Genomic DNA, 10775 nt, shown 5'->3' on the forward strand with positions numbered 1-10775 from the left:
AATGGTTTCTTTTGCTTTTTCTTTTTGAAAATATCATAATCTTTGTTTTATCTGTGTTCACAGACAGTTTCCATTGTGTACAATATAATTCAAACATATCTAATGTATTTTGCATATCACTTGCTGTTTCAGCAAGTATGATAGTGTCATCTGCATAGAATAAGATAAAAAATTGTAAATATAGTCCAATTGTTCTTGACAATGCGCTGATACTGTTTCAAGTCGGAGGTATCACTGCGACAATTTGGTGATGTATAAGAAATAGGGCGGTCCCGGTATGTTCAGAAGATAACAGTTCACTCATAACCGTGAAAACAGTTCTTTAACATATAATTTCGTATTTGTACTACATTTGTTTCGTTTTTTTCTGATCTTTTTCAAAATTGATGATAAAATCAGCAAATAGAAAAAAAAGAAAAATGAAAAAAAAGTAAACATCAAAATTCAAGCAACACACAACAAACAGAAATAGAAAAAGGCCAAGGCGTTTTAAGATAACAGTATGACCTTTTTTCCGATCAACAAATAACTAGAATCTTGGTTTAGTTTTACGTAAATTTCACGATATTCAAACTGTTTGAAAAACGGTATCAAACTTCGGCTGGATATCCTTTAACGTTAGACATATACATTTTACAAAATTTTCCCCCATAGTTTTCATATTTGAAGCAATGAAAATGTAAATGAAAATAAGGTAGAATCACATTCACTTTTGGAATCAGTAACATCAACTGTGGTTATAGTTATACGTCAATGACACATATATCTTTAATTCTTACTTTAGTTGTCAATCCTTTGTCAACTTTTAGCTGATAGACGATATTACTGATAATTCTAGTATAATCTATAAGACACGTACCATGAATGTATGGAAACTAAATGCAATGTGTACTTACTTTGTTTTAATATTTTTATTTGCTCTAGTTCATTCGGAACAACAGGACACGAAAAGATTACTTATAACTGATCCTGATGCTGTACTCAATAGACTTCGCATTTTAGAGGACAGGGTTGCACAATTAGGGACACCAACACGTACGTTCTTAAAAATAAGATATTACCTTTTTGGTGAAGTTTGTTTATCTGGGGCGGAAAGCCTCGGGTTAAGACCTTTGACTTGCATTAAACCCGGTTAAATTGCGCCTGTGGTTGTATGGGGCTTATCACAAAAAAGTTCGAGTGTTTATACATTACTTGCTCCAATCACAAAAAAATCCTTCGCATCGTTTGTCAACATGTAATCCATATGTTATAGTATGTCTCTACAGGTTGTATTTCTGTAGATAAAGACAATGCAAGTTCCCATAGAACTCCTTTTGCGGCTAAAACTGTGCCACTTTTACTATGAAGTTTCGGGAAAATTATATTCTAGAATGAAAAGTTGATATGCACTACTATTTTGATCAAAAATCCACACATAGGGCTGTGCGTCATGTTTTAGTATGTATATGCCCCGAACTTGTAAGGATTTAAAATTATACTTAAATTATATTGTACTACTCCTACCCTACTCTACTATGTGCCTATTTTAGAATTTAATTTTCACCGCAACAGTATTATTTTGTACTGGTAAGTTATGTCTCTATGAGATGAAAGAGAGATCATATCGGCAAAACAGTACATAAACAAATAAAATTATCTATGAATATTAAATATTATCCCAAAAAGAGGCGTTGTTTTGAGAAACAGCTGTACTTACAAAGTGCAACCTATACCTACATTTATTCAATAGAAAACTCTCTAAAAACACTATATATACTCTAAGTTTTCTTTTACGGCAAACTTTATACACCAACCCATGTTTCGATTATTTAGAGAATTTAAAAACAGGACTTTAATTTTAGCCAACTTAGCCTATGTACATATTTTCTGACACGCAATGTCTAGAAATTTAAAACTGTTCTGATAAAAAATTAAAAGCATTTCAAAATAATATAAATGTAATGTTTAGTAGTTAATCATTCCAACATTCAGGATTATATAAATTATCCAATCCTGCCTCTGTCTCCAGTCCACCTATTAATGTATGCCTATTTGTCAGTGAAAATTCACACAACTTCTGTCTCAAGTTGTCAGTTTAGAAATCTTATTGCAACAGTATCATCTCTAACTATATCTCTAACAGCATTTAGCTAATATGTTAACTAGAAGTGTTTAAACAAAGCCATATTTGTAAAAGTTGCATATTATGAAAATACCAGTCTGATATAAGAATTTACTTAAAGTTTTATAGTATTGACTGCTAACATCTGAATTTAGCATATCAACTTCCAGAGTACAGTTATTTTGAAGAATTTAACATTATATTACACTTCAGGGGCTAAGTAAGCTAAAAGTTTACCTTAATATATTATATAAAAATATGGTTTATTATTCTAGAAACTGGCTCAACATATATCAGATGGGGACGGAAGCAGTGTCCAAGCAGCACCAGTGAGCTTATTTATTCTGGTAAGTTTTAACATGGTATGTGACATGAACACGCTCTAAACTCAATTAACCATTGATGGGAAGGGTTTAAAGCTTATACACATGTTAAGCTCGTCAAATTCTTTTGTGTGCCATGTGCCTATCCAAATTAAGTTAACTGTGGTGTAATCATAGTTATCATTGGATTCTGTTTGCCCTTATAGTATGATTGTGTTCGGTTTCTGGTTTTAAACATAAAAAATGGTTTTCTCTCTTGAATTGTTTCACACTTCGACATGTCAGGGCCTCTTACACATTACTATAAAGTTATGGGTTTTCTCCATTTGTTGAAGGCTTCAAAGGGTGACCTATATTTGTTTGTATGTTCCACTGTGATGAATAGTTGTCTCATTTGTAATCATACCACATCTCATACTCAAAGATCTTAATACAACGTAAATTAATAATATTTGAGAATAATCATATTCAAAGGATCAATTAGTTCACATGAATTGTTTCTAAATTCACACTCTTTATACACGTTAGTTTTGTCGAAATTATGACTTGAAAAACCGTGTGTAATAACTTAAGGTTCTACAGTTAGACAGCTAAACTCTCCAAAACCAAATCTTTGAAGCTATGAAAGAGTTTAGTAAAGCTTGGTTGTAAGTAATTTATGGTAAGGCAATCCTTTATCAGTAAAACCTGATAGAAAACGATCAATGAAATCAAAAACATATTAAGAAAAGGACATAGTAACAAGCTAGGAAATATGTATACTAAAAGAAGGAACAATCAGAACATTATCGTCTCCAAAAAAGAACAAATCAATAATGGGAACCGTAATACACTCTCTAGTTAGTTGTTGTAAAGAGTAACGCTATATGATAATTGCAACGTTGTCTCAGATGCATGGTTTCAAATACGGTTGAGGGGAAAAAATTACTGTCGAAATAAATTAAACCGTAGAATATATATTCAGTGCTCCAACACACTTACAAGGGTATCTTTTTAATTTGTTTATATATATATACATCTTAATGCCTGATATATCATCATATTGTCTTCTAAAACATTTTTTGGGGGGTATTTCAACACCGAACATCAACAGCATAAATATGTTTCTCTATATTCTGAGATCACTCTGGACATGCAAGAAATATTTGCCACTGAACTTTAAGCAACCAACAACCAATCAATCGAGTTCAGAGACGATTTATCTCTCTCTAATCTGTGTACTGTTTATATTTACAATTATAGTAATAAAGGCTTGTTCGTTTAAAATCATGAGTTGAAGTCATAAAACTTTGCTCAGTGCTCGGACCACAAAATTCATGCTCGAAACATGAAATCAAGCATTTTGATTGGCTGATTTTGGAGTATGAGTACTAAAATCTGACTCGAAAGTTTTATGACTTTAATTTTCTCTGAATTCCTTATTGTGACGTCACGAAAATAGGCGATTGCGTCTAATGACGTCAAAAGAAAGAATACGTGGGTTGTTTGCAGATCATCGGAAAAGAAAGATAAGTTTGTTTACATATCGTATTAAAATCGTTAGATAAAGAAATTTTACCACCAAATCTATAGGATACGAAAATTTGAAAAATCTGTCTCGAGGGAAAAAATTTCGTATCATACTGGGGTGCATTAGTAGAATTTGGTAAATTTATCTTGTATATATAACAAAACAAGATGTGGTATGATTGCCAACTCTCCACAAGAGACCAAAACGACACCAAAATTAACAACTATAGGTCACCGTACGGCCTTCAACAATGAGCAGAGCCCATACCGCATAGTAAGCTATAAAAGGCCCCGAAGTTACCATGTTCAATGTAAAACAATTCAAACGAGAAAACTAACGGCCTTATTTATGTATCTCTATCATAAATTATAAATAACATGATTCGTTTTTGGTAGGTTTTGCTGGAGGCGGAGGTGTAGGAGAGTCAGGAGCACCTGCTGAATATGTTTGTCTGACACCTAATCCAGTTTTTAACAAGACTAGTGGGATTGATCAAGGTCGCATGTATGGTGCCGAATATGAATCTAATTTTTGGGCTACAAACTCCCAGGACGAGGATGTCCCTTGTTCCTTATGTCATACGTCCTACGCTGCAACAATCATGATTCCTGGCACGAATGTCTGTAATAATGGTTGGACGAGACAATACTATGGATATTTAGCTTCGGGGTATCACGGTCATCTAGCGGCATCGGCATTTGTGTGTGTCGACATCACTCCTGAATACCTTCGTGCTGGTTCACGCGATAGCAATGGCAAACTATTTTATGACGTCCTTGCTAAATGTGGATCATTACATTGCCCACCATATGTAAATGACTACCCACTAACCTGTGTTGTTTGCTCAAAATAAAATGAGTTTTAGAATATCATCAGTTTTTATCAATCATTTGATAGAATGTGCGAGCAAATACGTTATATTTTATAACTATGCAACAATGCGTTTTTCCCATTGTTATTTTTCAATTACTTCAGAACAAATGTTGAAACTTACTTCTCGGGTTTATACATCTTACCGGTATTAATCATATTTCAATAATCAAAGTTGTGATATCAAGTTACTCTGACTTTTTCTTCCAAGTGCGGAATCGTATTCATTTATGAATGCATATGGTCCCGTGAAAATTGTGTGCAGAACCGGACAACACCTGCGGTCTTTATATAAAGCTATATATTAACAATTAAAACAGTACAGCTATACTATAAAAAAAAAAAACTATATACAGGATCTGCTGACTCTACTTCCTTTGAGAGTTTGCTTTGAGATTTTGAGAGTAGCTCTGAACACCTCTATTCTGTCGGCTAAGGACTGTTTAAGAATATTCAGTCTTATCTCTGATAATCATTGGGGAAAAAAACGATCATTGTCTGTAGGCGTTAGTGTTTATTTAAATAAAAAACGGCACTCAGATTGGTTCTGTTACCGTTTTGGGGTCAGTAGATAATTGTTGTCCGTCTATATAGATAAGGCCATACTGCATCTAAAATAGCGTACATAGTCTATTTATTTCCTTCGAGCTTACAGAATTGTCCTCTAATTAAAAGATGTTTTACCATTTTTAATACACAGTCATGTTTTTAGTCTGGGTACTTGTTTTTGAAAAGTCTTGCTTTTCTTTCTTGCATTTGTTCAACGTATTTGATCTACATTTGTACTTTTATTAGTCCTAAACTGTGCAGCCATATTCCACTGTGGATCTTACCAAGGATGTTTATGCTGCTGCTTTGGCTGATTAAGTACAATAGTTCAGATTTCGTCAGATAAATCGAAATGTCGTATCTTGTTTCGACACAATGCCTTAAAAGGTTAAATAATAACAGGAATTCAGAACTCAGAAGTCCCTTTAAATTATCAAATGGCAAAATCAAAAGCTCACATATATTAAACAAGAATGGAAAACAACTGTCATATTCCTTACTTAACACAGAATAAGTATAGGTGATTGTTACGTCTAGGTACTAAAGTCACTTGCTAGTACATGTATCAATATTGATCGTGCAGTTTATATAATCTTTGTGTGTTATTCTATAGCTCTACTTGTTTGGGGCATTACATTAAAACTGATTTTCTATTTATTCACCCACTCTATGATATTCCTGTTATACAAATAAGGTCTTTTATAAAAATGGTCATTGTCAGCATGGTTGATGATTGTTCTAGAAAGATGATGTCGATATTTCTGGCATATATAAAAAAAAAAAAAAAAAAGAAGATGTGGTATGATTGACAAAGAGACAACTCTCCACAAGAGACCAAAATGACACAGACATTTACAACTATAGGTAACCGTACGGCCTTCAACAATGAGCAAAGCCCATACCGCATAGTCAGCTATAAAAGGCCCCGAAATGACAATGTAAACCGAATCAAACGAGAAAATTGACGGCCTTATTTATCAAAAACAAATATGTCACACATAAACAAACGACGACCATTGAATTACAGGCTCCTGACTTGGGACAGGCACATACATACATAATGTGGCGGGGTTAAACATGTTAGCGGGATCCCAACCCTCCCCTAACCTGAGACAGTGGTATAACTGTACAACATCAGAACGAACTATAAAAATCAGTTGAAAAAGGCTTAACTCATCAGATGGACAAAAATACAAGTAGACGTGGCCGGGTACTGTACATCCCAACAACAAAAAGACACTAGGAACAGATCTGAGACTACTCGCAGTTAACTGACAGCTACTTCAAAGCCACTAACATGTGATTTATGTAGGCCAGAAACAATTAAGGTCCAAGTACTGTGCAGTTGGGATGTATCTGAGAGTACCGGAACTTTCGAAGAGACCACTCCTTCTAGAATATAACGCAAGGGTGCCTATTTTTGAGAAAGGAATAAAATATACTTGCTATTTTTTAATTCTATTCTATAGAATTCTAGTTTGTGTGATAGGCGATAATATGATACTATTTTGAATACCTTTGCATAAACAAAAAGGTTGATGTCTTCTTGTGATCTTTTTTTCATTTTTTTCACAAAGTGGTGAATGGGTACATTCGTTCAGTTAATCAGTTTTGGCAATCATGTTGTACCTTTTGAAACCATGCCGTTTTATATTTGTTTGGAATTTTAATGGCAGAAAAGGCTGTTGAAAACATGAGACGAGATTTGACAAAAAAACAAATTGATTTGTACTGTTTTTGTTATTTCATACAGATTACACAATAACATATAAAATCAAATACCAAAGTACTGGCATTACTGTTAACTTGGATAACCGAAGATCTCATGACTGACGAATTCATTAAAGACATTTTTTTATTCATAAAATGTCAATTTACAAATATTCAGGGTGAGTAAAAAAAATTTAAATGGTCAGTTGTTAAATAAAGACGACCAACCAAGATGAGTGGCAAGAAACTGAAAACAGACGTTTCATTGAATAGGAGTAACCATTTTGCTTTGCAACATACACGCATACTTCATATGGAGCCCTAAAATATGTGTTTAACATGCAAAAAAGCATGACACTTGCCATGCACGCGTTGTCGGATTTCATTCCTTGTTCCAGTTTCACATTTATGCATCATGGACAGTCAAACGAATACACTCAAATATAGTTTGTATGATGGGTTGGCGCCGATGGATCTGATGATACTAATGAAGAAATGAAAATGTTTTGATACGCAAATAACACGCGGGAAGTTGACATGCAGCGAAACCTAAAGGAGCAGAGCACATCTTCCTCGGCCCGTCAGAAGTAAATTTGACTATCGTGGGAGAGGTCCAAGTATAACAATACTCTTATTTAGACCAGACTCGATCTAGAGATCTCTAATGCACCTATTGGTTAAAAGCTGTTTAACATACAGCGACAGGTAGTGCATACATATCTAGTCAACAGGAAGCCATATGACGTCAAACACATTATCTGTACCCAGACCTGACCAGTAAGTGTTTTTTGATTGTACTAAAAAGTACCACATAATCGAGAGGATTATTCATTCTAAGGTGCATGAGACCAACCGACTAAATGACCGACTAAGTTTCACCGATTCAATTACTAAACAACACAGTATTATAAGATAATGAAAAGAAAGCAATTATAGGTTGCATTTTGTAAATACAGCTGTTTCTCAAATCACGCCTCTTTTGGTAAGATATATAATATTCATAGATAATCTGATTGGTTGACATACTGGTTCCCAGATATGAACTCTATGTTTCATCTCATAGAGGCATAACTTTGAACTGGTTACCATGCAGTATAAAAGCATACTATTGCGGTAAAAAAATAATTCTAAAGTAGGCAAAAGTAAAGGTAATGGATAGTACACAATTTTAGTATAAGTTTAAACTCTAACAAGTTCAGGGCATATAAATGTTTAAATATGCCGCACAGCCCTATGTTTTGACCTTTGAATAAAATAGTAGTGCATATCAACTTTCTATTCTAGGATATAATTTTTTACGAAACTTTATGGTTAAAGTGTGACAGATTTAGCTCCAAAGGAAGTTCCCATGGGAAATTGCATTGTCTATATTTACAGAAAGGCAACCTTGAATGAAACCTTACAGACACCTAATTTTATCTAATTTATTTCTACTTCCTAAAAGTTGTTCTCATGATTTTGTTTACGATGAGTTGCAGACGTCATCTCACTTTTACTCTTTATAATTATTGATCTTGTCTGTCGATATCAGTTATAAAGGAAACAGAATGGGACATACTATTAGTATAATTATGAAATTAGAGCTGCATGATGAATATGATATCAGTTTTCAATTTACATTTGTTCAAAACAAATATCACGAAGAGAATTTCGAATTGTTATTTGAAACAAAAACTGAAAATGATGACAATTTAATTTTTTTTTTTTTTGCATGTTTGAAAAAAAAAAATGGTCTATACAATTACCCTAACTTATAATTGCATTTCAATATTAAAATTACTAAAATTGATCTTTAAAATGGAAGTTTAATTTGTAATATTTTTAAAACCAAACATCGAAATTGAAAATCAATTAAAAAATGCACCTACTCAATTTTCCCGCATTACATCATAATAGTTATTGTTAGATGTGTATTGGTATTAAACCAAATTAAACTATGACATTCAGAAACAATAGAATACGTGTTAGTTTATCTTTGAGCATTTGTATGTTTTAAAGAAATATTCCGACAAAATTCATTTAAATGTTTTCGTTTTCTATTTACACCACGAAAAATCTAGATTGAATATAATTAGTTTTCTGTTGCTTCACTAGTAATCCTATCCACAAAGTGCGATATAACACATGGGTTTTTGTTTAACGTGCGGACTCCAATAATGAGCAAAACACACAGCATAATCAACTATGAAAGCGGCCAAAAATGGAAAAAAAATATGATTCAGATGAAAAAAATACGGATTGCTACATGTATATGTACAAATAAAGAACAAACAAAAAAACGCAATATGAGTATTAACACAACCACTGAATTACAGGCACATACCGAATGTGGTGGGTTACACTAGTTTTTCTGGAGCACACATTCCCCCATTTCCCTCCTTTTACTCTAAGCCTGGGACAGTGCTGTAACAGTAAAATACTAGAACACACTATAAAAATCAGTTCAAAAGGGCTTATCTCAACAAATCGATACAAAGTTTAAAAAAAAAACGAACAAAAACACAGACTGGACACAGTATATAATTTAAACATCCCCATTACAAAAGTACTTGCAGTTACTGGAATCACTTTCAAATTCAATAACAACTAATATAAAAAAAATTAAAGGTCTTTCCACCAAAGACAATGTATTTTGATATGAAAAGTAGTAATATTAAGTATAAAATGTCATTCCAATCGTCAACTGATAGCTAATTGTATGCTGATTCCAAAAATATATAGTTTCTATACAATATTTTTTAAATAAAGGAGATAATTCGTTACTTCCGGTTTGAAAAATGCTACTTCCGATAGTTTTTGAATTTTTGCTTGACACTGATTCCAAAAATGTCTAGTTCTATATACTTTTATATTAATAAAGTACAAAAATAGCTACTTCCGGTTTACACAAGGTCATAAACCAAGGACCTCAAATCAAAAGACCATAGGTCTTAATTATATTTGGTTAATGAGTTTTATCACTAAACGCATATTTTTAAATACAAGAGGGGAGAAAACTCCCTTTTACGTTCAACGTACCCTTGCAATCAAAACTTACGTGTTACGACATGTCGCTACTAACAATTTCGTAAAAAAAATTGTTGATATCTTATACGATTTTTTGGAATAAGTGAAAATAAGCCACATTCAATAATTAGAATATGACCTTGACCTTTGACCTTGACCTAATTTTCAATTTTTTGGACCAAGAACCTCAAATCAAAATATCCTAGGTCTCTATCACTTATGGTTTACAAGATAGAAATGCATATCACTTATATCAAATGCATAAGCGGAAATAACTCTCATATGGAGCGTTCACATTGCTTTGGTCAAAATAGGACAAACCATGAGAAGGATATAACAAGCAGTTTTATAAAATAAATTTGTCGTAATCTATTCTTGCATTCCGAACACCAAGCTATAAAGGGCTCCCAAAAATTACTAGTGTAAAACCATTCAAACGGAAAAACAACGGTCTACTCTATATAAAGAACGAAAACACTTTACGACAAAAGAGACGATTTCAGCTTTCCAATTGTGAACTTTCCATTTCTAAGTAGCAACATTCCAGCAGCACCTGCATACGGGGTATATATCTCCCAATTGATACGATATTCCCGTGCTTGCATTTCCTATCATGATTTTCTTGATAGAGGGTTACTGCTCACAAGGAAGTTATTAAACCAAGAGTTCCAAATGGTGAAGTTGAAATCATCCCTTCGTAAAT

At 33.1% G+C, this 10775-nt stretch overlaps 1 protein-coding gene across 1 annotated transcript; it reads left to right on the forward strand.

Moving 5' to 3' along the window:
- Positions 1-863: 863 nt before the first annotated feature.
- On the forward strand, positions 864-4809 carry LOC139487021 (short-chain collagen C4-like). The gene is made up of 3 exons (XM_071272041.1): positions 864-1035; positions 2380-2451; positions 4333-4809. Exons 1-3 carry the CDS (start codon positions 885-887, stop codon positions 4788-4790), a joined length of 681 nt encoding a protein of 226 aa, XP_071128142.1. The 5' UTR covers positions 864-884; the 3' UTR covers positions 4791-4809.
- The last annotated feature ends 5966 nt before the right edge of the window (positions 4810-10775 follow it).

The sequence above is a fragment of the Mytilus edulis genome, chromosome 8 (assembly GCF_963676685.1).
Source record: "Mytilus edulis chromosome 8, xbMytEdul2.2, whole genome shotgun sequence".
Lineage (NCBI taxonomy): Eukaryota > Metazoa > Mollusca > Bivalvia > Mytilida > Mytilidae > Mytilus > Mytilus edulis.

Bases quoted from the DNA above. Each gene is read 5' to 3' on its own strand.
- LOC139487021 (XM_071272041.1), top strand. From the start codon at position 885: ATGTGTACTTACTTTGTTTTAATATTTTTATTTGCTCTAGTTCATTCG. The intron at 1,036-2,379 runs GTACGTTCTTAA...TTATTATTCTAG, and splicing joins ACAATTAGGGACACCAACAC to AAACTGGCTCAACATATATC. The intron at 2,452-4,332 runs GTAAGTTTTAAC...CGTTTTTGGTAG, and splicing joins CAGTGAGCTTATTTATTCTG to GTTTTGCTGGAGGCGGAGGT.